General features: G+C 42.2%; 1 protein-coding gene across 1 annotated transcript in view; it reads left to right on the forward strand.

Moving 5' to 3' along the window:
* The window catches only part of znrf3 (zinc and ring finger 3), a 75,081-nt gene extending 47,459 nt beyond the window's left edge, over positions 1 to 27,622 (forward strand). Inside the window, exons 3-8 of the mRNA XM_028578046.1 lie at positions 15,510 to 15,584; positions 18,453 to 18,584; positions 19,659 to 19,769; positions 21,691 to 21,858; positions 24,137 to 24,239; positions 24,356 to 27,622. Coding sequence (XP_028433847.1) covers positions 15,510 to 15,584; positions 18,453 to 18,584; positions 19,659 to 19,769; positions 21,691 to 21,858; positions 24,137 to 24,239; positions 24,356 to 26,118 — 2,352 coding nt within the window. The 3' untranslated portion in view covers positions 26,119 to 27,622. The remainder of the gene's footprint in view (positions 1 to 15,509; positions 15,585 to 18,452; positions 18,585 to 19,658; positions 19,770 to 21,690; positions 21,859 to 24,136; positions 24,240 to 24,355) is intronic.
* Positions 27,623 to 27,919: the final 297 nt, after the last annotated feature.

Here is a 27,919-nt window from a genome sequence, read left to right on the forward strand (position 1 = left end):
TGAGATGGCAGAGGAGTGTGTCTGTGTGTCTTTTTCTACCATGGCCCTCAAGTTGGCACTATGGGACCGCAGGCCAGAGCAAACAGCTGCTGCGTCTTAGTGCTAAGTGGCTTTTGGACTCTAACCGTGTCTGGCATCTCAGCCAGAGCTGCAGAGAGGGTGTAGTGTGTAAGTGTGTGTGTGTGTGTGTGTGTGTGTGTGAGATAGGAATGTCGGGGATATAGGAAGTACACAAGGCTACAAGGTGTGTGTGTGTGTGTGTGTGTGTGTGTGTGTGTGTGTGTGTGTGTGTGTGTGTGTGTGTGTGTGTGTGTGTGTGTGTGTGTGTGTGTGTGTGTGTGTGTGTGTGTGTGTGTGTGTGTGCGCGCGTATATGTGCGCGCGTGTGCGTATGTATATGCATGCGTGCGTGCGCGTGTGTGTCTGAAGACGAGACAGACCTGTATTAAAAGAAAGAAATGGCAACAGACAGATGAGTGTGATATTGCGGGCGACTGGCTCCGAGCCTGCGGCCAGGTTAGCTGTCCTACGCACTCAGGTGCGTGCTGGAGGTCGCCCCGAGGCCACGGCAGTGCCAGTAGGGTGTCAAGCCGCAGGGGCTTGTTGTGAAGAAGCTTCAATGCTGGATTGAACTGGCTGCATTTTGGCTTTGTTTTCAGACCACTTCTAATCCAGCATGTTGGCCTTTTATGTGTAGGAACAGGAATATCAGTGGGATGTGCGTATATGTGCACGCATTAGCTCATCCACTGTTTATCAGTCTGGATAAGAGGAACTAGAAGGCTGGCAGATCAGCTTGTGTTGTGATGCAGACGGCTGAATGACTCACCGGGTCTCTCTCTCATCACTCTCTTCTCACTCCTTTTCCCTTTTCATGCATTCTCTTTCATTTTCTGCAAAGACCTTAGTGAAGCAGAGCGCATTGATAACAGATAGAAAGAAAATTGCGATAGTTTTACACTCTGCAGTCTCCAGAGTGTTTTGTTAAATTGCAGTGAAGCCACAATAGTGATTGATTTACAACAGTGGCTTTTGTTTGATACAGATGAAGCTTGTTTTTATTTTTTTTTTCCTTCAGAGTTTTTAAAAAGAATTCTTTTCATAGCGGAGCGATTAAAGATGCAGGATATTGATGAGACAATTTTTCCTACGCTTGTGCTGTAAGTGATGGCGCTCTACTTCCTTTCAGTTGAGTGCGGCAAATTGAAAGTCAGTTTATGGGTTGTTAAAATCAAGGGTATAATGGAGGCTAATGTTGGAGTAACTTCTCTGCCTTGTTAGATCCAGAAGTTTTCAGTTCACTTTTATTTGAGTTCCCCTTACTCTAAGAATGTGCTTTTCCGCCATTGAAAGATGTTTTGTCAAACTCGAGAGTTCTAGAACATATTTGACACATTTTTACCACGAAAACATTCAAAAAAAGTTGCAGGCAGATCTCGTATAAAGATTTCACATGATTTTAAATTGCATCCACACACTCAATAAAGTACCAAATATCAATTGCCCTCAATTTTCTTTTTTTTTGGTGCCACATTATCCCTTTAAATTAAATCACAAAGTTACAGGACTGAAAACAAACCTAAGCAATGGGTAGTCTAGTTACCCTTGCAACATCTAAGGGGTAAAATGGACAAGCTAACTCTTTAGCTTCTTCTCCACCTGCCCCCATGCCCCAAACATCCTGAACAAACACTTTCAAACACAGCAGCATGAAGGGAGGGATAGAAAGGGAAATAAAAAAATAGAGAGGAGGAGAAGAAGGTAGAGAAGAAAAAAGGGGGACATAAAAGCTTGTGAAGCATGGAGCACTCAGGGGCCTGCCTCTTGGGTTCTCCTTTCATGTTTGTGTACGCCTCAACTTGCTGATATTATCTTGGCCGCTCTTCCTGGCGGGGTGTCGGGAGAGGTTTCCACTGTGACCATGCAGGGGCCTCTCTCCCTGTGTTTCTCTCTCTCTTTCTTTATGTCTTTCTCCCTCTCTCAACCCCCTCTCTCCGGCCGTGTTGGAACCCTCACCCACCTTCCTACTTCAATCCCCAACCCCACCCCCTGCAAAAAAAAAAAAAAAAAAGACCCTCCTAAATCACCGCTTCACCACGTTTCACTGCGCTTGGAGGCACCCAGGATCCCACTGCGCTCGTTTCCATGGTCACTGGGAAGCTCCTTGTGTCATGTGGCTCAAAGTGAGCCGTCCCTGGGCCGAATTACCCAGATTTCAATGGGAGGCCAAATGACCATTATTAGACTTCACAGCTCAGGCTCCTATTTAAAGAGAGAAGAAAGGAGCCCTGGGGACTTAAGATGAGAGAGAGAGAGACGGAGGGAGAGGGTGAGGTGAGTGAAGTAAAATGAAAAAAATAGAGGCAGAAGAAGACAGGAGGGAAAATGAGAGGAAAGTTGGAGTTGTTTCCTTTTTATCTTTTTCCCCACCCTTTACATAGATTTTTGTTCTTAATCACAACTGTTATTAGAAAGTCAGAAACCAGCCACAGCTAAAGCTCTCCTGTCTGTCAAACTGGGACCCAGAAAAGACGCGGCGGCGCTGGATCAAAAGATGAGCCGTGGAAAAAGTAAATCTTAGAAAAGATAGGACCAGACATCCACCCACGTCAACCAAAGCCCTGTCTTTTCTCTCTTCATCTCAGTCTAAGCCTGTTGCTTTGTAGGGGAATGTGCTTGTGTGCATGAGAATCCTCGTGTCCCGCGCCACGCTGTGTATGTCAGGGCCATGTTGGCTTTAAGGCTCGGGCCCACGGCCTGGCACGGAAGCTGGAAACTGAATCTCCCTGGTCCCCACACAGCTAACCTGATGCCTCTTCCCACTACCGAGGATTCCTCCACTGGAGGGATAGCAGGGGTGGAAATGTCATCCTGCTCTTGTGGTTGGAACTTTATTTTATGCGCCGCCAGGAAGGCAAAGTTGTGCCTAGCGCAAGCAGATGGAGATGTGTGTGTGTGTGTGTGTGTGTGTGTGTGTGTGTGTGTGTGTGTGTGTGTGTGTGTGTGTGTGTGTGTGTGTGTGTGTGTGTGTGTGTGTGTGTGTGTGTGTGTGTGTGTGTGTGTGTGTGTGTGTGTGTGTGTGTGTCGTTCGTGTGTTCTCTCGTTCGTTCGTTCGTTCGTTCGTGTGTTCTCTCGTTTAACTGCATTCATGGGGTCCAAAAACCGGGAATACAATATACTTGTGGGGTCCGGACAGCTTTGTGGGGCCAAAATGCTGGACCCCACAACATTAAAGGGCAGTTTGAGGGTTAAGACTTGGTTTTAGGATTAGGGTTAGAATTAGGTTATGGTTAGGGTGAGGGTAAGGGTTAAGGTTAGGCATTTAGTTGTGATGGTTAGGATAAGGGGCTAGGGAATGCATTATGTCAATGACGGGTCCCCACAAAGATAGTGAGGTGTGTGTGTGTGTGTGTGTACGCTCTGAGACAGTGAGGTAATGGAAGAAGAGAAAGAAACATGGAGATAGGCAGGGGGTCAAGTATGGCAATGCACCTGGCAGAAACTGGGAAAGACATTAGCATAGTTTATCGGAGACCAATTAGCACGCTATAACAATCCAATTTAATGAGACATCTGGATATCGGTTGTCCGTGATTTTGTTACCTCCATAAGAAGTTTTTAATTCTTTCCATTAGAATTGTTTTGTTTGTTTGAAAAATCTTAGTAAGTAACTGGCTATCATATACATGTAGGGGGGTAAAAAGTACAATATTTTCCTCTAAAATGTTGTAAAATAGAGGTACAGTACCTCAAAACTGTGCTTAAGGACACTACCTTGTGAGCCCTGGATATGATCTGGTAGTAGGTGCATCATTTCTGATGACAAGGATCCTGTTACCTGTTTCAAGATGACTTGCTGAGATAAGACAACAATGAAGGTGTTATATTGGAGTCGTAGATGAGTGAGCTAAACACACCTGACTATTGCACCATCTTGCTGCCATGCTTTTGTTCAAATCCTATTTGCAGTCACTAACGTTACCTGCTTTGATGTTATCTTTATTGGGACACAACAAAAGGAAAAGGTGCCTGCTATGTTTGGTGAAGAGATGGGCCAGCTGGTTGTTTACCATTATAAGCCATATTCAAACCATATTAATGGTTTCCTGTCTTTTAGGCCAGTTTTGCATTTTTTTTTATGACCAGTTCAACCTACAAAAATTAGATTGCTCCTGGGCAGTATTTAATTTGAATACTTTTTAGAGGCCTGCAGAGGTGACATCTAGTCATTAGAAAAACAATTCGGAAAAATAAGCCTGATTTTTAAAAAGAAGAAATACGCTGCATGTGTTCTGCTTTTCTTTCAATCATCACGCATCCCCGGAGATTTGTGTTTGGAGGTTTCGAAGCTGGATTACTTAAGGGGGAAGTGACGTGCCTTGGGTCGGTGTCGGTTGGGGCTGAAAATGAGAATGAAAGAAATCTTGGGGTGTGGAGTTACACCAGGTTTACGCTGGCCGCTGAAGCGCCGTGATATGTTCAGAGAAGGCCGAGCACGATGTCCTCAAATGTCTTGTTTTGTCCACAACTCAAAGATCTTCAGTTTATTGTCACAGAGGAGAGAAGAAACTAGAAAATATTCACATTTTAAGAAGCTGGAATCAAAGATTTTTTTTACTTTTGTCTTAAAAAATTACTCAAACCGACTAAACGATTATCAAAATAAGAGTTGACAACTAATCAATTAATCTTTGCAGCTCTAGTTTTTTCTGTGATTAACCACTTTTTATTTAATAACATACAAAACATACAACTCGCAACACGAACGCCCCCCCCATCATCACCATCCTCTCAGACAAAAATCAAGAAAAGATGACACAGTAACTACATTTGTACAATATTCAAGACAATTTAACAAAAATAGTAACAAAATAGACAATAAAACATAAATCTAATAAACCTATATATAAATGACAACCCCATAAGCCCATCATACACGTCTCTCCCCAACACAAAGCTTCTTAGGAGCCCTCCAGAAAGCTCTGTTACTTTCCCCATTTTCTAGTGTAGACATCCAATCTGGCAAACCGTTTATATGACATTTTTTCAAACGCCGCGACCCGGGCCATCTCACAAGCCCAATCCTGGATTTACGGCACCCCTTTATTCTTCCATCCTCTTAAAATAATCTGTCTGGCTATCATTAAACTAGTCTGGGCCCAGCTTCTTATGTGCTTATCCATCCCATTTAGGATTGACCCATCTCCCAGAACAAATAATCTTGGGCTGAATGATCCCTGCAAACTGACATAGGTTATCATGTATCCCGGTCCAAAATTCCTGGACCTTTTTTTTTATCGAACTAGCTGTTTTTTGAATGCCCTCTGGTGCTTTACACCTTTCATCTCGTGAAAAGTATGGCAATTCCAATTTTTCAATACCAGGAAAAGTTTTTTTGGATGGTCTTTCGATGGCTGACTGCTGAGAAGCAAAAACAAAATCTTATATTCAAATTTCTGATTTTTTTTTTTTCTTTCCATTACAAGTTATACTCTTCAAATATCAAAAATTTGAGGTGCATGCATTAGCTTTTCCTAACCTAGTGCTGTTCTTTGAAACAGGTTTACCGAGAAAACGTGAAGGGTTTTTTGGAATGATAAGACCAATCACTAATCAGATAATCTAATATATTAATATCAGTGTTTTGCGCCGGATAAAAAAACAAACATTTCTAACTAAGACTTCCCGTCACTTTCATCCAAACAGCAGTTTAGACACTTGGTGGGGAAGAAGCACTTAAAAAGTAGTATTCTTGTCCCTAGCCGAAAAGCTTGTTTATTTTCCTGTGAATCACAAAGGGCTAGAGCCCAAAACCGGTAAGAAAACAACATGGGAGGGGCCGAGAGGAAAAGTGGAGGAAATTCAATTAGCGGTTGTCCATTCCTCCGGCCCCAGCGTTTGGTCTCGGCAGGGCAGAGCAGCGGGAGTAGAAAAAACTCAAAGGCTTCTTGGTTAGCAGTGGTCCGATACATTTGCATCTGTGTCACGTGTTTGTCTAAGACATCAAACCGGGGAGAGAGACAGGAAATGTTCCATGTGGTGCACAACAAGCAAGACAAACATGTACATTTCTAAAGAAAGCTGTTTAAATTTCTCAAGAACTTTGAAGTCCAGTGCACAAGCTTCATTCACTATTCACTACTATTTATTTATTTTTTAATCATATCTTCACAACACGCATAAGAGAAACTAATGTCCCAATGCTAATTTATTAGACAACATGTACTGGAAAAGGAAAGGAAGTTTGAAAGGACGGAAGAATTCAACTCTGAGCTTGAAGAAAGATCTAAAACAGTCTGTTAGTTTGAAAATGGTCTTTATGGCCACATGATGACAAGCCTTTAAATGTTTGAGAATGATCTCTTTGTTATGTAACCCAGATAAAGGCTTTCTGCCCAAACAGTTTGGTGTTTTTGTACCAAAATAAGTTTAGTGTGTAAAGTGTTCACCCACTTCCAATAGTAGGTGCTTTTGCCCTGCATTTCTGCGAATACAAGTCACTTTGTCAGTTAGAAGGGTCAGTCTGTCGCTCCCAAAAACCTATTTAGAGAATAATTTCTTATACCCTTTTTTTCTTCAAGATTATTTTTTGGGCTTTTCTGCCTTTTAATGGATAGGACAGCTAGGTGAGAAAGGGGAGAGAGAGGGGGAAGACATGCAGGAACTCGTCACAGGTCGGACTCGAACCCTGGACCTCTGCGTCGAGGCATCAGCCTCTCAATATATGTGCACCTGCTCTGCCCACTGAGCCAACCCGGCCACTATTATACCCTTTTAAAGATAAAAAGACCTTTTAAAACACAGACTGTAGTTAAAGAATTACAGGTAGTCTTTATAGACTGAAACATTTGGAGTGCAGTTTGTTAACCTTTTGCTTCCACATCTCCACTCAAACAACATGCAAATAGTGTTTTTATTGTTTATAATTCTTCAACACCAGAGTCAATACCGATACCAGAGTTTTAGTATTGATACCGAAACGGAAATATCTTCAAGAAATATCAACATCAATTCATATTCTCAGTGATCAAGTCCATTTACTCAAGTACTGTACTGAAGTACAAATTTGAGGTTCTGGCTCTCTTTGAGGTGAATTTACTTTTCCACTTTCTACTTCTACTTCGCTACATTTCAGAGAGAAATATTGTACTTTTTTACTCTACTACATTAATCGGACAGCTTTAGTTACTAGTTACTTTACAAATTAAGATTTTAGTACACAAAACACATGTAGTTTATACAATACAATGTTTTATTGCATACTTTTACGTAAGTAATGTTTTCAATGTAGGACTTTTACTTGTAAGGGAGTATTTTTACAGTGTGGTATTAGTACTTTTACTTAAGTAAAGGATCTAATACTTCTTCCACCACTGCTTTTTTCTCAATACCATTTAAACAAAAGATGTTTTCACAAGCTCCTGTCTTGTGATGGAAATCCAGTCTTAAATTGGCCAAAAAATATGATTTTAATCCGGAAGAATCTCATCAAGGACAAATTGAATTGCAGATCAAGGCCTTTCTGTATTTTATTTACAAGTTTGCAATAAATATCAGAGTCAGGATTTGGTACAGTTAAGGAAGTGGATCAAAGTGACCGAGACACTGTATATGGGTGTTATGATGAGGGAGAGCTCCCCAGTGCACCTCACTCACTCTCTTTAATGGGACCGGCTCTTTGCCATGGTCCACTGGCAGGCCCCCTCAGAGGTACACACACACACACACACACACACACACACACACACACACACACACACACACAGACAGTTCTCTTGTATTTTTCTGGTTATGCAATGGTGGGTGAATGGCCACTCCACATTGTGTGCTGAGGCAGGGACAGAATTGGAGGTGGGGTGGGAGGGGTTGAGGTTAAGAAGAGGAAAATAAGTCAGATTTATCAGAAATGCACGGAGAGAGTTTTAGCTTTTAAAGAGATGTCGACTTGGATCTGGATGATGGCAGAAGCATCGTTGCAGAAAACCGCAGGCTCCTTCTCTGATCTGTTGTTTTTGTCCCCGAGAGAGCTCTGGTTTTTCCTCCAAAGCTGACATTACTACCTTTTTAAAAGGGGCTTTTCACACCAGTCCAGAAGATGGCCTCTTGGTGAAAAACATCTCCCTCTTAAAGAAAATAGATTCAAAAGGGGGCCAAAGCTATGGGCTTCGCTTCTTTTTTTGTGTTTGTTCCACAACTTTGTCTCCCATTTAGGGATTTAAACCGGTGGAAAGAAGATACTTCACCCATGGGAACTGATTTTCCCTCAGGGATGGCGACACTGTGGGACAGATAGTCATTTGTGTGTGTGTGTGTGTGTGTGTGTGTGTGTGTGTGTGTGTGTGTGTGTGTGTGTGTGTGTGTGTGTGTGTGTGTTTTGTGTCTGGTGTGCAGTTTACCCACAAACCCCTCTGTTTCCTTTTCTATTGACACACTGTGCCAAAACCTAACCTTTGGGTCAACCTTGCCTAAATAAAAAGCCTAAACTTGGCAAGATTTTGGTGTAAATCCGAAGCAATCTGATCAAAGAATTTCAATGCCAACTATTTTGAAAAAGTATTGACGTTTGATACCCAGCCCTGTCTGCATGTATGTTTCCATAAACCTGCGTGTTTGAATTCTATTCTATATGGAGACAAAAAAAGAGTTAAAAGAAGAATGTATATTAAGCTTGTAAATGGGAAGCGGTTTGCTAACACGTTAGCCAAAACAACAGTGTACCTGTGAGCATTTTTTTTTGTTTTTTTTTCCTTTCTGCCCACTAGCGGTCAGAAAAAAACCCAATGAATCCAGCTTCATTGAACAAATTTGTATCTCTTAAACTGAACTTGACACTCAAGAAACATGTCTGTGTTCACTTCCTAACCTTTCATCTGCAGTTTGATATTAATGGCAGTCACTGGTGTCCCTGAGAGCTTCAAGTGATTCTTTCCCCTGGGTGTTTATGTTCGTTTATACGAAGGCGGCCGAAACGGAGAGCAGGCTTGCCCTGTCCTCCGCCGGTGCGACACACAAGTGGATTTTTATGTGCTTCGTAAACATGTTTTATGCAGCTCAAGAAATGTCGCCTCAGACGTTCTGGGACTCGTGTTAAAATGCTTCAGCCGGCGGCTTAACAGCATTCAATTAGTATTAAACCGGAATATGGGACAGTTCAAACGTTTGAGAAGGTAGAGGGAGAAATTGAATAATGTTTTTAAAAGTCAGAGGAACACTCATTCATCAGAGAATTTTTTTTTTTTTCTTGTTTTTTTTTTAAACTGTAATTTTGTTGCTTGGCTGTGAGTCAAAACCTTAAATATGAGTGGAAGGGGATTCATGAAAAGAAGGCATTGGCAGGATTAAGCTCAACAAGGTTTATGGAGTTCAGTTAATGTGGGAACTGGAAAGTCCTTATTTTTTGCGGTTGTGTGACATAGCAGGGCGAGGGTGTCAAACCAGTTGATTATAAGTCCCGCAGCCAATACGGTTATGCCAATTATCTGTAAACAGAATGGAAGGTTATGACAGATTACAAGTCTGTTAACATCAAACAGTAGGAGATCAGAAAGATAGAGTAATGTGCTTCGTGAACAGAGGAAATGACTAAATCCTGTAATGAAAATGTCAAGCTAGTACAGATGACTTCATGTGCCAAAGTACAATACGTACAGGAGAGTAAACGAGCAACAAACATGGTTTTCATTTCTTTCTCCAAGGCTGCGCGGGCTCCCGATCAGATGCCATAACCATTTTATTTTAGTTGAATGTAAATAATGTCTTGGCACACATGCCTGCACTGAGAGGGAGCGAGGAACGAGAGACGAGAAAAAAAAAAGGGGCGCCCACATACAAGAAAATCCATGGGAGAAAAGTATGCCTTTATCTTTTAATAAACTGTAAAGCCAGGAGGCAACATGAAATTACAGCATAATAGCAGTGGAGAGTCTTCTGAAGACTTAATTGCCTTAATTATAGCAGTGCAGAGAGAGAAAGAGAGGGGGGGAGCACGAAGAGGAGGAAAGGGAAAGGAGGGATGCAGAGGAGAAGAAAGTGGAAAAGTTAGGGAGTGATGTGATAGAGGAAATAGGAAGGAAAGATGTTGCAGGTGTAATCCAGGTGTGTGTCTGTTTGCACGAGAGCACATAACCTTCTCTTTCCAATGCCCATTTATGAACGTGTGCACACATTTGCACACGCATTGTTTTGTAACTGCATGAGCTGGTGTGTAAATATGTGAATCCTCAGTCCGTGTGAATGATGGAGTGAGCGCTACGTTGAGAAAAAGTCTCTTTCCAGACGAGTGAGAATTTCTCTCCCTCAGATCTTACAAGCTGGCGGGTTTACTTAGGGATGCTAAACATAGCTTTCATTTTCCTCTGTGTCTAGACTGGGTTCTCAGTACTTTTTGCTGCGGTTTCTGGTCACTCAGGGAAGATTGTACCCTAATTCTCATGCCTCCGAGCCAGTGGGAAGTTTGTTTAGCAAGCAGTATTGTGAAGCACCTGAGGATTTTTTTATTTATTTTTTTTGAGCATGGATGACTGATCAAGCACTCTAGTTGGGGATCATGTTTCAGCTTTGAGAAAAATATTAGCAGTGCATTTATTTTAGGATTTACAGTCGATTACTTGCCCTCAAATAGGAATTTGTTGCTTACTTTTACTTTTTCACAAAGATCGCATGTTGATTTATTGTTCGAGGAATGTTATATAAAGTTCAAATCTTATAAACTGCTACTTGCCAAACCTTTGCACTGTGATCGCTAAACAATGACAATTCTTCCGATTTTTGACCATAAGTAATCCAGCACAACGGATGTGGACCGGCGATCATGTTTCAACTATGATTACCGTTCTTCTTCCTATTCTTCTCCAGCGGTGGACGAAGTACCAATACAAGAATCTAATAGAAAACTTGCATTTAGAATTCCACTTAGTAAGTCAAGTAAAACCTTTAGTCTAAAAGTATAGTACTAAAAAGTATCATTTATTCAGCAGTGGAATGGCCGCAGTGAATGATACGTTATTATCAATCACATAAGTTTGTTAATACTGATGCATGACTTGGCATGGAGCATTTTACTGTTGCTCAGGGTGGAGCTAGTCTTAACTTCTTTAGATAAAGTTTAGCCCACTGGTTCCAAACCTAGGGGTTGGCCCCCTCCAAAGGGTCACAGTATAAATTTTGGTAGGATAGAACAACAGAAAAAGCAATGTTCTGCTACACAAATCTGCATTCTTCTAACTTTTTTAATATCTTTGGCTTTTTGTGAAATATTTGATTATTGAAATTGTTTTGGTCTAATAAAGTTATTTGAGAAGTTTAGAGAGGCAATGTCTCTTTGGTGTAACTGCAGCTGTCAGGTTAAAAAGTACAATAATTCCTTCTGAAATGTAGTAAAGTAGCAGTATAAAGTGGCATAATACATGGAAATGCTCGAAGACAATGTACCTAAAGTTTACAGTGAACTTTAATTAAACCAACTTAGTGTCTTTGTACTGACTGTAAGTCTCCAGTTTCTCTTAAAGCTTGTACCTTATTTTTTTTTTTTATAGCTTCAGGTGTGCTGTATAAAGCTCAAATCATATAAACTGCTGTTTCTTCTTTGTACTCTGATGGCTGAAAAAGTAGCAGTTGAATTTTCAACAATTTCTCTGAATTGGTACTTTATCGCTGCGTTTGTCCTTTGAAATATTGGATTCTTAAAATGATAACATCTGCGCATCTTGATCTCATCTCTAATCATAATTGAGAAGATGAAAATGTCATCTCAGACGCTCCAGAAAATTCCTGTTCCATCTCAGTGAAACTGGCAGAACTGAAAGCGTATGTTTCCAGCGTGTTATTCATCTTTCTTTCTTTTTCTAAAGTTTGTAGCAGAGGGCTGAATGCTGTCTCAAATTGCTTGCACAATATCTCCTCTGCCACTTGGAACTCCATATAGCCAGTTTGAGTTTGAGTCAGTGAAGTAAACAGTGTTTCTTCACTGAAGGGTTTGGTTTTTAGCAACATGACAAAGTCACAGAGAAGAAAGAAATTACATTACAACAGTCGCAAAGCAAGATTCTTCCTTTGGTGTCAGAGGTTGTAGTTTTTTTATTGGGTGGCGAAAGAGATGTCATGTTTTAAGAGAGCCAGTTTGCCTGTGGGTGCATATTTGTTGTCGCCAGGCAAGTCCCTGCACTGCAGTGGAGGCCTGCCCGAGTGGAGATTCTTTAAGAGGGAGATCTCTTTCTTCTCAAAGCGTCTTACCAAGAGCTATTAATTATTAACCGGGAGAGCCAACATCAAAGGGAGCAGACTTGTGCTGAATAAAATGGGGGCTGGAGCCTGGCAGTGTGGAGCGGAGAGAAAACTGGGTGAGAGGGAAAAGCCGAGCGAGATTTCGCTTCATTTCGCTTTTGAACTTTTCCAAGTACAAAAAGTGAAAGAAGGGAGAGAAAAGAGCGATGTTAGTTTATGTAAAGGAGGCAGGCCAAAAGAGAAAGTTGAAAGAGCTTGTATTCATAACGCGTCGCTGTCTTAATGTTTGGGTGTTTGACAAGGCTTTCCTACACTGCTGGGAAAGATCGAATCAGTTTGCAAGGTTAATTAGTCTTTAGCAAGCTATGAAAGTCAGATTCATAAATGTCTTGTTTGTGGATTTAACCAAGGGGACATCTAATTGAGACGTAGCTCACACACTTTAGTCGTGATGTGTTTATGTTTTTTTTCTCCTGAAGCTGATTTTAAAGTTGAATTCATAGAGAGTGATACGTTTGCCACCCCTTATATCAAAGGCCTTGGGTTACTTTGCTTCTATTTTGCTCCTGTTGTGACTTGTCCATACAGCAGTTAGTCCCACCAAAGGTACCTGCAGTGAAGAGGATCTAGTCATATGTGTTGCTATTTCAAAAAAATAAAAATCAAACATGTTCACTAGTGTCATCATTGACTCTGTTATTGACAGTTATTGATTCTGGAGAATGCAAAAACCTCTGGTTGTCTTTCTTGTTTTGGAGGAAGAAGACGCCCTCTGCTTTAAGCAATTAGAAGGCTGCCATGTATACGGAGTAGAGATGTTGGTGAAGTTGAATTACTTTAGCTACATATGCTACTTTTTTGACAGCTATATTTAATCATCTAAGTCTTTCTAAAGACTCATAGTGCACACAGGGAGTAGGGAAATTACGGTCAATTACAGTCACAACTGGATCATATCACACTGGATGCCACCTCATCAGCTGTACAAGAGTTTAAGAAATCTACTTTGATATGAGGTTTAAAGCGGAAGGAAACCACTAACAGAGCTGCAAAGCGGCAGGATCACCTGGGCCTGAACTGCAGGAGAATGAATAAAAAAAAAAAAAAAAAACTTCAAAATAATTGAATAATAATTACAATAATACAACAGTCTTTAAAATCTTCCAACTGTTTTGACTAGAGGAATAGTGATTACAAGTAGTGCTGAAATAATTAGTTGATTGATAAGAAACTAGTCAGCAATTAAGATGGGGTCTTTTTTTTTTTTTTAAGTATACATAGCAAACATTTGCTGTTCATATATTATTATAAATTGGAATGTTTTTTGACTGTTGATCAGTCAAGTCAGATGTCACTTTGGAATCACAGGACTGGTGATGGCCGTTTTTTATGGACCCGAACGTTAGTCAGGAGAAATAATCGACAGATTATTGAATAACCAAGGTCAGTTGTGAGCACTATAACCAAAGCGTGATTTTCAGATTTTTACATTCGAATAAAAAAGAGAAATCCAACCGTTAGCAAACGCAGACGGCTGGAATCATAAGTAGAGAAACCTAAGGAATGCAGATGCTTTCATACAGGGGACGAGCAGTCACTTAACGGTTTGATAAGTATGAAGTATGAAGATTGTGTCAATCATATGCTGTGGCCTTCGCAGTCACCAGACTCCCTTTGAAAATGTTTGAGCTAACACGTCTTGGACTGACAGCGCTCTCCGCCACAGCGCTCTCCGCCACAGTGATCGAAACACCAAATGAGGGAGTAACATTTAGCAGAATGTTGGTACATCCCTCCAGTAGAGGTCCTCACACTCGGGAGGACATATGGGTGCTTTTCATTACGCTAACGTGTCTCCCAGCGAGCATGTGAGAGAGACAGGAGGGCGGAGGAGCTGAATTTTCCAAATGAGAAATCCGTGGTCCTATAGCGTCAGTCTTAAGCGACATCAGTTACTCACGACGTGCCGCACACCTGTATCTCTCAAGTGGAGATGCAGCATTTATACTTCACGCCACTTGATAAAAGACTACCGCGTTGGATACACCAAGGTTTTCTCTCTCTATGATCCTGCAGAACTATCCTCTCTTCTCGCTCCTTGCGTACTTTAGGGGGAATTTAAGAGATCGCAAGATCCTCCATTATGGCGGAGGTGATTTCTGGGTCACGAGAGGAGAAGAGGGCGCAAGGAAGCATGAGTTAGCAATATATGCCAAGGAGCAGTGAGGCTGTTCTGTCGGCTTATGGTGGTCCACCACCTTTTGGAGACTTTTTCTGTGTATTCTGTAGTATGATAGGTTAACAACAATTCACATGGTGTGTTGTGAGAAGAGCAATTGCGCCTCCCCCGCACATACCACGTCTCCCCATCTCCTTTCTCTCTCTCTCTGTGTCCTCTGTACGTGCCTGCTGACTGGAGCTATGGCACTCTCCAGCCACTCGGCAGCAGAGTCACAGCACTGTACATTGTCACTTTGATCTTCACCCCCCCCCCCCCCTCTCTCCTTTCCCTCCAGTTATGAAGAGCGCTGGCAAGAACCCAAGGCCACTTGATAATACCAGGATATGATCCCAGCCACGCTATTTTAGATCATGTAGCGCCGACATCAAAACGTTGTCTAAATAGGGCACCGTGAATCAAGCGTGGTGAGAACGGGTTGTAGGGGAAAGAAGCGGTTAAGATAAAGGATTTTTTTTTTTTTTTTTTTTTTTCAGACGCGGGGAAGCCAATTTGGATTCTGCGAGGAGATACTTGGGGTACTGCAGATCCAAGCATTTCCTTTATCTTTTGCCTTTAGCAGACGTCTTCAAAAGACCTCTGTGCTATGACTTTCCCTGCTCTCAGATGAAAGAAGCTCACAGTTTTTGCCAGTTTGAAAAAGTCTGATAACTTCATTCAACTTTCCTGAGCATGCACACCAGAATTCAATTAGAATGTCATGCAGAGCTGTGTCACATGGATGCATGCATTAGAGATGCAACGGTTTCTGTCATACTATTAGCGTAAGGTGGTGTAGATTTACTTTGAATGCATCATGATGACTTCAGAGAAATGGAGACATAGACCATGTGTGCACCCTAGCAAATCTTGTCAATGGCTTGTTTACTTCAGTGTTGGTTTTCTTATTTGCTCATTCCAGATGATCTGCATGTTACACTTAGGCAGAACACTCCCTCTAGTGGCCCAAACGTTGCGGTTGACAGTGTGATCATACAGTACATTCCCTGGCTTTTTCTTTGCAATGTTGTTGAATATGTCTAATGGTTACTTTTGTTCTGTGTTGCCAGGCAAAGAGAGCAGTGCAGCGGGGAGCCACGGCTGTCATCTTTGATGTGTCAGAGAATCCGGATGCCATAGACCAGGTTTGTACACACCTAAAATTATCCAGGCATTTGCACACTCACGTTTCAACAACACTGAAACAGTCTAATCGGTCTCGGTCTGTCTGTGAAAGACTTCTGAAGAAAGCTCAGCAGCATGCCCTGCCCTTCTGACTGTGTGTGTGTGTGTGTGTGTGTGTGTGTGTGTGTGTGTGTGTGTGTGTGTGTGGTGTGTGTGCGTGCGCGCTATTAGCACAAACAATGATCTTTCTATCTTTAGTTCATCAAAAGCATGTGTGATAAGCCTTGCTTATTTAACCGTTCTGGGCCTTTGAGCTCTCTAACTTGCATTTGGAGGAGTGCACTGCGCTCTGACAGGACTGAAAATGGATAGCCACATCCAGCTTTCACCAGACCATGACGAACACTCCACACACACATGGGCTACAGTAAAGAACAAAGTGTATTTATTGTCACACACCTAGACACTCACATTCCTTCTTCTTCGTCCGCTCTTTCTTGCTCATGTGTCTTTGCTGTTAAGATGTATAATACACGAGTTGCTCCACTGAGCGCCTTTGTCGCAAGAATTCTCCTGCGGTATTCATCCTCGCCGCGCCAGGTCTGGACTTGCAGGTTTTTTCTCTTCTTTTTCTTTCTCTCCCTCCTCTTCTCTGCCGCTGGGCCGTAAAGCGCGTAGCTGACAGATAAAAGGGATTGCACGGAGACCACATGAAAGGCAGCGCCGGGCGGCTGTGTTAAATTCCCCCAAGAGGCTTTTCCAGTCAGAGCGGCCCGATCAGCAGAGACAGGACCCACAAGGCCGAGGGGCAGGGAGGAGGAGCTTAGGAAGAATTAAAGTCCCAGGGCTGAAATTAAGGGAGAGAAGCTTTTATGAAGTTATGCACTTGACCTCCTTTTTGTCTCAATGTATACTTCATGTGAGGCCAAGTGCTAATTGTGGCTAAAACGCTTTGTTTGAGGAAAAGTTGAGTTTGTGATTTCATTTTCTTGAAACAGTAATACATTCAAGTTTATCATAGGACTTTTAGGTGTACTTTTTAAGGGTGTATTGTTTGTCAGAGGCCAAGCCAAGGTCTTGGTGGAGTCATTTCTCCAAGGTTCAAGCGAGAGATCAAAAGTTCCAAAGTCTATACTTTTAAACCAGAACATACAGTATTTCACTGGAGAACATGACGGCAGCGGAAGAAATAGAAATGCGAATATCCTCGGTATTTCCCTTGGGCTTTTCAAATTACAGATTCAAACCAGCAGACTAGAGGGGAGAACAGAGAGGGAGAGGAGTAAAGGGGTATGTCAACTGACTCAAAAGCCAGAACTCTTCATTGACTGTTTCCCCCGGCTCCCTCCGGGCAAACTGCGACCACAGTTTCCATGTCTTAAGCCTAGAAGTCATTTTCTCTAGTTGGTAGAAGAGAAGTTCATGCCTTTTACTCTCAGACAGTTCACATGCAGTAGGACAGTGGTTCCCAGACTTTTTGCTGAAGGTCCCCTAAAAAAAAAAAGTCTACTTGTGACCCCTCATCACGCGTCACATTAGTCTATTTGTGTCAGTTGTGAGCACTATAACCAAAGCGTGATTTTCAGATTTTTACATTCGAATAAAAAAGAGAAATCCAAGGCACTCTGTCTTGTGTATAATTAAAATCCTTTACTATTTCATGGTCATTTCATCATGTTTTGGATAAAAGTGTTCAGCTTTACCCTGTCCTGATGGAGGCTTTTAGCCACAATGCATTGGTGTTATGCAATATGAAAGGCATTTTATTATTCTCAGAACCTTGAGTGACAAAAACATACATACTCTGTATTTTCTCCAGGATGAAACCTGAAACAACATTAGACAATCATGGGACACTACAGAGGTTATGTTTATTAGAGTCAGAATGACTGTGGGGCAGAAAGACGACGTGAGACCTACGTTTGATAAATTGCCCGGGTTGTGCCCACATGCTGTCCACACCTCACCGAGATCCGAACTTGATGCGAGCCAGGCCTCCTCGGCATGTGATCTGGCTGATCGGATCCCAATGGAGCAAGATCTGATCTCGGAGTGTACAGACAGTTAATGCGTCTTGGCATGATGTGATGACAAATGTCGCGTCGAAAAGAGAAGTGTAGCCACGGCCATAGACTTTTAAGCTCTAGTATGGGTCAAGCTAAAAAAAAAAAACTGGATCCTGGGTAGAACTGGGCAATATATCGATATTATATCGATATCATGATATGAGACTAGATATCGTCTTAGATTTTGGATACCGTAATATCGTAATATGGCATAAGTGTTGTCTTTTCCTGGTTTTAAAGGCTGCATTACAGTAAAGATGTCATTTTCTGAACTTACCAGACTGTTGTAACTGTTCTATTATTTGCCTTTACCCACTTAGTCATTATATCTACATTACTGTTGATTATTTATCAAAAATCTCATTGTGTAAATATTTTGTGAAAGCACCAATAGTCAACATTACAATATCGTTGCGGTATCGATATCGAGGTATTTGGTGAAAATACCTTGATTTTCTCCATATTGCCCAGCCCTAATCCTGGGCACCCAGATAGCTCAGTTGGTAGAGCGGGCGCCCATATATAGAGGTTTACTCCTCGACGCAGTGGGTCCAGGTTTGACTCCGACCTGCGGCCCTTTGCTGCATGTCATTCCCCCTCTCTCTCCCCTTTCACAGCTGTCCTGTCAAAAAAAAAGAAATAAAGGCCAAAAATGCCCACAAAAAAAAAAGAAAATTGGATCCTACATTTCCCATAATGGCACAAAAGACATTGTACAACACTTTTAAACAAAAGTTCATTATTGACAAGATAAATAAGTATACCTTGTGTTATGTATTAGTACATCTGTGTTTGATGTAGATTTCTCTGTCCTCTCCTCAGCTAAACCAGGTTGCCGAGGATCCTCTGAAGCGGCCGGTGGTTTACGTGAAGGGCAACGACGCCGTTAAGTTGATGAACATCGTCAACAAGCAGAAAGTGGCTCGCGCTCGGATACAACACAGACCACCGAGGGTAAGCGCTCATGTCAAAACCCCAAACCACACTCGGTGCGGATGACGTGCGTATGTGTGTGAGACTAATCTAAGGCACATGGGAGCAACATGAGGAAGAGGTGAACATGTTTGCGAGGCCCACGCACCCAACAGCGCTGAGACGTTTTCAGATGTGAAGACAAACGGGAATTCCAGCTGCGAAATCTGACCCCTTTCCTTTCTTCTCTGCTCTCCCCTGCCCCGAGGCCGAGGACCTTTTTTTTTTTTTTTTTTTTTTTTTTTTTTTTTTTTAACGCAGCACTGTGGGAGATTAATATCAGCTATTCAAAGAGCTGTTTGTTTGCTCGGAATATTTGATAAGAGGACCAGCACACTTTGAGGTCAAATAACTTGACATAATGAAAGCCAGAGAGAACGGGCTGTCCGATAAGAGACATTTTTCTGATGAAGGATTAAATAATCTGCTGATTGAATTTATTGGAAATCAATCCTTAAAGGACAAATCCAGCGCAAAAGGGGTTAATAACACATGGGTACAGAGTCGACTGTTCTCTGGGATATGTTTTCATGCTAATCGAATGTGTCCAGTTTTAGCACAAACCACTAATTAGCTTATAACGCTAGTCGTCAGAGCATGGGTAAAGTAAAAAGAAATCGCTATTTCTATACCACTAACGAGGATATAGTTAGCATTACAATATCGTTGCGGTATCGATATCGAGGTATTTGGTCAAAAATATTGTGATATTTGATGTAATCCATATCGCCCAGCCCTAGACACAACAAGAGGAAAATGATTCTGAGATGGAAATGAATTGCGTGAATAATCAACCATGTATTTATTCCAGAAAGCACCACCGAATTATGTGTGAATGTGTCCCATTTTTATTTTTTATTTCCCATTTTTCATTTCAGTCGCATCATTGGGTGCTCTGGTATGCTGAGCAACTAACAAAGCTATATTCAAATATCCTGAATGAAAAATGTGACCGTTTTCTGGCAAAAAAATAACCTTGTTAGTAACCCCTTTAACCAGCAGCATATGAAGATTATTTGACCAAATCTGTGTTCTTGTTGCCCTCCCTTCCCACAGCAGCCCACGGAATATTTTGACATGGGCATCTTCCTGGCTTTCTTCGTGGTTGTGTCGCTGGTTTGCCTCATTCTGCTCATCAAGATCAAACTCAAGCAAAGGAGAAGCCAGGTTAGTGTCTAAACGCACACTCCTCATCGCTACTAGAACAGAAACAAACTTATTTATTTACCCCCAGTTTGAGTCACAAAGGACCGAAACTGATGTGTGCCTCTTACACAAAAACACACCCAAATACGACGCCATGCCTTGTTTTTTTCCCCAGTCAACACGACTTCACTTGGAGTTGCAGGCGCAGAGTCGGCCGACAGTAGCACTGCTGTTGATTGACTCCTCTAGTGTGTTTTAAAAAAAAAAAAAAAAAAAAAAAAAAAAAAAAAGAAGCTCTCAGTGGAGGCTTATGTCAGGCACGTGAATCAGGATTAGCATTTAATTAACGCTGATGAGAGGTTGTCTGCTGGAGCCTGAACACACAGAGATGTCATGACCGAGAAGAAAACCTGTAGTGGCATCCATTAAGATAGGTGTAATCCTGCCAGCACACGTGTGTCTTGTGTGTCTAAAGACTGCCACATTTTTCATTGTGTGGGTGTGTATGTGTGTGTGTGTCACACAGCAGCGGATGACTTGGTCGTGACTTCCTTTGGTGGTTAATTAAGAGAACAGCACACACCAGGGGAACCTTTTGTTACATAATGTAACAACCTTTCCTTCCTGAAATGTGAAAAATTAATGAACTTCTTGTGGAGTAAATATTGTTAATACAGCGTTAACACTTCTTATCCAGTTACCCTAGTAGGGGTAGAAAAAAACCTAATACTTTTGGGTTTAGTGAAGGATTCCTTAAGGGCTTGCCCTCACAAGACTACATTTAATTACAAACTGAACATAAGTCATGTTTCATGTTTTGTCAACCCTGTGATGAGAATGACTTTCATGCCAAAGTTCAGTGCTCTCTTGCTGACCAGGATATCCACATGTCCTTATAAAGTCTTCAATTATCTTGTTGCGAGGCGACATAAAGAAAGAAACAGTCCCCGGAGATCCTTTTTTGAAGTTAAGCCTGCGCATCAGCATAAATAATTCGTTTACACGAGTGATGCACTAACAGTTCAAGCAGTGCCTGCTATAAATCACACTGTCTGCTACACATGTGAAACATTACGTTTAATCCAAATAAGTAGCTCTGTATGTGTCAACTTATCAGTCACCATTTTTTAAAGGTGCCATGGCATGAAAATGTCACTTTATGAGGTTTTTTAACATTAATATGAGTTCCCCCAGCCTGCCTATGGTCCCCCAGTGGCTAGAAATGGCGATAGGTGTAAACCGAGCCCTGGGTATCCTGCTCTGCCTTTGAGAAAATGAAAGCTCAGATGGGCCGATCTGGAATCTTCCCTATATGTCGTCATAAGTGGGAAAGGTTACCTCCCCTTTCTCTGCTTTGCCCATGACAAGCTGGTCAAGGCCACACCCCCACCCTCCACCTTGCTCTCCTCCTCAATAGCTACAGACACAGAAATGGCACATACTAAGGAAAGCTCATTGTGGGACTGGCTCTAGTGGCTGTAATTCTGCACCAAGGCTGAATTTCGGGGAAAGAGACGACAGATACAGTATTATGGGACCACTAAGGCCTATATAAAAGCATCCAAAAGCAGCATGTCATAGGACCTTTTAAATGTATTAGAGATAGAAAAAGAGACCAGAGAGTCAGAGCCAGAGAGAGTTGCTAATGCATCAGTCAAACATTGCAAAATGATGTACTGTGTCAGGGGAGGAAAGTCTTAAATCATGGCAACATCAACCCTCTCTCATTAACATCAGATGTTTACTCCAAAACATCATCGCTGAGATGACGTCAGTGTTTTGTTAGTTTTGTCATTTTAATGTCTTCTTGTGGTTCTCACGTTTGCTGACGTCCATGTTAAACTCTACAGGTCTTTAAAAGGGTATTCATAAAAGTGAAATGTGGCTAACCAAACATGCAGATATCTCCGCTGAACCTGTCCCACCTTCCTCCCCACCACAGAGCTCCATGAACAGAATGGCCATCCAAGCCTTGGAAAAGATGGAGACGAGAAAGTTTAAGGCTAAAGGAAAGGGCCAGCGCGAGAGCAGCTGTGGAGCCTCTGATTCACTGAGCAGCAGCTCCACCTCAGACTGTGCCATCTGTCTGGAAAAGTACATTGATGGGGAGGTAAGAAAAGACACTTTGTCCTTTTGATTTTAAAGGATTGACATTATCTGCTTTTGTTGACTTTCAAATCTCAACGGTATGATGCAAACAATGGTATAAAACCTCCATAATCTGTGCTTTACTATATGGGTTGTTATACCAGCTCTTACAATGAATACAAAAGTAAACATTTCTTGTTTTTATGTTCATATGCATGTATACTATTTTGCATAATGCAGAAAAGTGACAAAACACTTAAAACTGTGTTAACTTAACTTGTACTTAAAAAAGAAAAAGAAAAGGGGAATGTTTCAGAACTTATTCTGACTTTTAAAAGCCAGGAGAATATTTGTTAATTAATACATAAATCCAGGTAAAAATCACTTTATAAAAATACCATTTGCTAACCAAAATACCAAATACTTCGCGGACCATGTGGGAGCCAAACTTCTTAACTCTTGCAGAGTTAGTGTGGTCATCTACCCACTGAGCATGTTTTCTTTTCATAACATATTCTGTAGACATGAAACATAATGCAGTTCTGTGGACAATAGAATGGAAGTTCCCCTGATGTGCTCGGGGACCGTTAGTCTCGCGGTCTTCGGTGACGTTCTTTCCGGCGCCTTTCAGATGTTTGGTTCAGTCTTTGAGAGCACCTGGAGAGATAACGGTACCCAGAGTGCATTGGGTTGTGATTATGCTTCCTGTTTTCCCAGTGTGGCCTTCTTTAATCCTTAAAAGGAGTCATTGTCAAAATATGTATCCTAATCTTGGACTTTGAGGGTTTACTGTAATAGCATTGCTCATCCTAAATGCGGAATCTGCAGGGACAAACCCCAGGGAGACATAGTTGGTGCATGTGTGAGTGTTTTTTTTGTGGTTATGTGTCTCTACGGTAAGGAGGAGAAGAAAACACAACAAAGCATGGCGCCAGGATTGCACAGAGGAAGTGGCGATATAAAAGGCTGAATGGCATCAAAGCGCTTTTTGAGCAGCGAACCAAGCAACAAAAGCTTGGGTGGAAAAGAGCCCAAAGATGAGTCACATTAAGCCATGGAGTAAAGTATTTATGGCAGTGAAAGAGCTCTCAGTGGAGAGGAATATTATAATTCATGTTCATAGTGCTCCTGCTGTTGTCTTGGAATTCCTCCAGGCCAATTCTCCATCTGAATACAAAGTGTTGCATTCTTTTCATGTCAGTCCTCAAGTGTAAGCATCTTGTTTGTTTTTGTTCCAGAAAGTGGTGACATTGAGCATCAAAGTTGTATTTGTACTGTGGTGGGGCATCTAGTTAAGAGTTTTGTTTGTGGCGTGATGTGAAGTTGCCTCCTCAGAGGTAAAAACTTGATGAAGACTCAAAACTGTCTCCACATTTGACAGTTCTGTACAGCTTTGCTGCCACCTTCTGGACATTCAGCCGCTCGAATATTCATTCACCTTCTGAGAAATGAAACCCCCGTTGTAGTTTGTCACACGTCATTATGCGGAAACTTTGTAACTTTGGGAGTTGCCCTGATTTACTTCAGGTTATATGCAGGAATCCTAAAGTTAAATAGCTAGTATAGCATGTCATATAAACAGCAGAAAAAATCCTAGTATAGTATGCTCCGGTTTCCTCCCACCATAAAAAAACCATAAAACATAAAAGACATGCATGCTAGGTAACTAGGACTACAGTTGAAAATTAGCCGACTGTCTAACACTGGCGCATTTACAGAAATGTGGATTAATGTACACTGTCCTAATCAAAATAAATAACTCTATGCCAAAACAATGGCCAAATCCATAATATAGTTTGCCATAAGAAAAAAAAAAAAAAAAAAAAAAAATATATATATATATATATATATATATATATATATATATATATATATATAAAATCTCTTTTTTCACAAAAATACTGCAGGACTGTTGCTATTTAAGTAGAGAAAAATGCTAGAAAAAAAAACAACCTTTTGCCCTACTTGTTTGGGTATTAGGTGTTTTTGGAAGATGTTATTACATGTAGATGTTTTTGTCAACTTGCTGTTAGGAGACATTGCGGATTTATTTTAATTTTTATGAAGGAAGGTATTTAGCACACCAATTACCAATATATTAATTGGGAATACTTAAACATTTGACATTTAAACGTCCCACTATTATAATCCCTGTAGTTGAAATACAAGGCACAATAATGTGATATGTAGCCTAAATCTCTTACCTTATTTGTCTCAGTGGTATTGCTGCTGTTTATACTTTGTATCTGACAGTGCGGGTAGAATCTGACTATTAAATCTTATTGTATTTTTCCCTACAGGAGCTGCGAGTCATCCCCTGTGCTCACAGATTTCATAAGAAATGTGTCGATCCCTGGTTGCTCCAGCATCACACCTGTCCCCACTGTAGACACAACATCATCGGTCAGTTGGTGCATAGCAGCTCTGAAAATGTTGCTTTTTTAAGTTTAGATAAAATACTCATTCATGAAGTTAATTTTCCTTTGTGAGACTAAATGTTACGTTATTTCTTTTCACAGAGCAAAAGAAGGGAAATCCAGGACCAGCGTGCATGGACCCTGGCAACCCAGTCCACAGCCGGCAGCGGGTGGTGCTGCCGGTGCATTATCCCGGCAGGGTGCACCGTGCTGGCCAGGTGACCGCCTACCCAACCAGAACCAGCATGGACCACCACGGCAACCCCATCACCGTGCTCACTGTGGACCAGCACCCGGATCCTCAAGGTCTGTACCCACCCCAGTCGACGTCTGCCTTTCTCCGGAGCTATCACCCCGCCCTCCATCTGGACCACTCGCTCAACCCCCACCACTGCGGATTAGAACACCGCGGACCCCCCGCCTACCCAGCACAGCCGCATCACGCTGCTTTTAAACGACCCAAGTTCCACGGTCGCAACTTTTCCCGAGCAGCCTGCTTTTCGCAGTACGAGACTATGTACCAGCACTACTACTTTCAGGGGTTGACTTTCCCTCAACAGCCTGAGGGTGGCCAAGGGCCTGCTATGACAGGGCAGCTTGGTGGAGGAGGAGGAGGAGGAGGAGGGGCCCACAAAGGCCACCACAGCAGGGCCTTTCAGCAGGGGTTGTTATACCCCACAGTGGTACACATGGCACCTGCCTCTTCTTCAAGGATAGGTGAGAACGGCAGCACTTCTGGCCTGAGCTGTTACCATGGCCACCGCTCGGTGTGCAGCGGTTACCTTGCCGACTGCCCCGGCAGCGACAGCAGCAGCAGCAGCTCAGGCCAGTGCCACTGTTCCTCCAGCGACTCCATGTTGGACTGTACTGAGGTCAGCAACCAGGGGGTGTACGGTAGCTGCTCTACCTTCCGCAGCTCACTGAGCAGCGACTACGACCCGTACGTCTACCGGAGTAAGAGTCCATGTAGAGGCTCCGTGGGCGAAGCGGGGGCTGCCGCTTGCACCACAGTTCCCGCTGAGGACTCGTTGTCCCCTATTCCCCTGGGACACGATTGCCTACAGCTCCCTCCGGGAGCTTCGGGATATAACTCCGGGGACCACCTCTCCAACTGCAGTTTGGAGCCCAACTACAGCAGTCGCTCATCACTGGAACCCAGGGAGAACAGCAACATTAGCACTACCTCAGCCGGGGCTCCAGAGGCTACCGGAGCAGACAGGGGAACTGGGGCGCAGGAGGAGTCGGGGGAGCTCGGGGCTGCAGCCTGTAGCTGCTGCTTCGAGGTGCTTCCTCCCAGCGGCGAGTGTAAAGGGCAGGACTCGGACCAAGCTGGGCCTCTGGCCACAGCACGCTTTCACAGGGCGGTGGACTTTCAGAGCTCAACCTCCAAGAACTACTTTGCTCCCGAGCACATGTGTCCCTCCTCAGAGCAGGTGAGCTACGAAGGGCTGCCCTGCTGCTTCTATAAAGAGATGAAGGTGCACAGGGCCACAACGGGGCGCTACGCCGAGGACTACGCTGTTAATGTGCAGTACGCGCACGCGGACTCGGAGGCCTGCTCTGGACAGGGCTGCTGCGAACTCAACCAGAGAATACCCATTATTCCCGAGGACACAGATTGTGAATTAGCTACAGGGGCAGAAACCCAGAGCAGCTTATTGCCCATTAGTGTCACAGTGGAGGCAGAGGTGCGGACGGGGGAGCGACACGAGCCCAGGGAGGGGTACTTCACCTCGGGACAGTTTAGAGGTCTGCCATATCCTCAGGAGGAGGAGACCCAGGCTTTGTTCCACCCTCAGCTCTCTGCCTGTCCCAGTGCATTGGGAAGCAGTACTTCAACAAATGAGGGAGGTCTGGGTATATGAACTTGAGAGAAGGGACTCAGTCAAAAGTATGTATTTGGTACCGAATCAGTCAGTCAATCATTAAAAACCCTCAGCTGCCTTGTTCTAACCTTGCTCTCCGAGCGCTGAATGTTCTCATCTTCGATTGTGTGGATTTCTACTGAAATGGCCTGTCATTTCTAGACATTGTATCAAGTTCATTCCTGTGGCCACAAACGCCTCAGCACCATGTGCTATGTTACCATAGCACTGAGACAAAGTGATACTACAAATATGAATGGAAGTTGTTAACTGAAACTAGAAGTAGGTTGGTATTGGCATCTATTTGCAGACTGCCTGCTGCCATCAAGGGTTAGGCCTAAGTAATCCGGGCCCATTTCTTGTGAGATTTATTTTTCTTTAAAGATTATGTCAAGAACAAGATATCTAGATTCCACCTTCTGCGCAAGATCTAGGAATCTTGAGATTTTTTTCTGTATAAAAAAAAAAGAAAGTACACTCTTAATTCACAAACATCGCACATGAACACTGACTGCCTGTAAAGCTTCAACCACCAACTCAAATAGGTTGTACGGACATAGCTATACCAAAACAGAAAGACATGATTGTTTTTGTTTTCTTTTACTTTTTTCAAAAGCAGGGAAATGGGTCTAAGTGTCTGAGACCCACACATTTCTCTGAGGAGAAGAAGCTATATATTACAGAAAGAAAAAAAATGCATAGAAATGTGAATGCAAGGCTGACACTGGTCTCTATTCAATAGAATACAGAATTTGTTTTATGCATTACATTTCTGTCCAGTAGTGGCCTACCTGTACGAGATGTGCCAGAGCAACATGAAAGCCTTACGCTGGTAAGCTATTTGTAGCAAAATCTAAAAGACGCTGCACCACTTTTAGATGAACTCCAGTCGAAAGTGACAGTGTCTCGGGGGTTGGTAGATTTCTTCAGAAGTAGAGTGTAGCACTCTACCTCTCGTTTGGAAGCCCTTAAAAGTGTATTCTTGCTGTCACTTACCCAATTTCCTCAATGAGGCATGCTATAATAAATATCTTTAAAAAGGTTCTAGCGTGTATCAAAAGGCCAAAGGAAAGTAGCTGGAAAAGACTCATTTTTCATAAGGGTTCCTTATTGTACTGTGACATTTTTACTATTTTTTTTTTTTTTTTTTTTTAAATGATGCAGTTATTCATACCACAGTGTATCCGTTTTAATCATATCGTGCCATGCATAATACATACTCTCGATATCAATGTTTGTCATTCATGCCTTTCTGTTTGTCCTGCAGACTGTTTTTTATACTGTTTCTATGAAATATACACATTGTCTACAGAGGAAAACTTTCTGAAATAACCCTATTTATAGGTTAACCCAGTGCTGTAATCAAGTGAGAATCTAATCTTGCCTTTTGCATAGAGATATGTACCTACTGCAAATATAACATTTTGGGGTACTTGAGTCACTATTTAATTTTTTTGTCATTGTTTCTAGCACTTAAGAAGATTAAAATGTGTACAAAAATTAATATTTTTTAAGAATATAATTATTTTCTGTCATTACCATTACAAATGTTTAAAAAAAAGGCTAGAAATCAATCTGTGTATATTTCTGTACCTGTATAGCAAACACATTTCATAAATGGAAATATGTTCTCTGAATATTTATTTACTAATATATTTATCTTTTAAGCCATGTCTTATGTTCAGAGTGTATGAACGTTTGAGTTATTTGGTTGCTTTTTATTTTGAGAAAAATCACTAACATGAGACTTTGTATATACATGGTAATTGCACACAAGACGATTAAATCTTCTCTGACCAAA

This window comes from Perca flavescens, chromosome 5 (assembly GCF_004354835.1).
Source record: "Perca flavescens isolate YP-PL-M2 chromosome 5, PFLA_1.0, whole genome shotgun sequence".
NCBI lineage: Eukaryota > Metazoa > Chordata > Actinopteri > Perciformes > Percidae > Perca > Perca flavescens.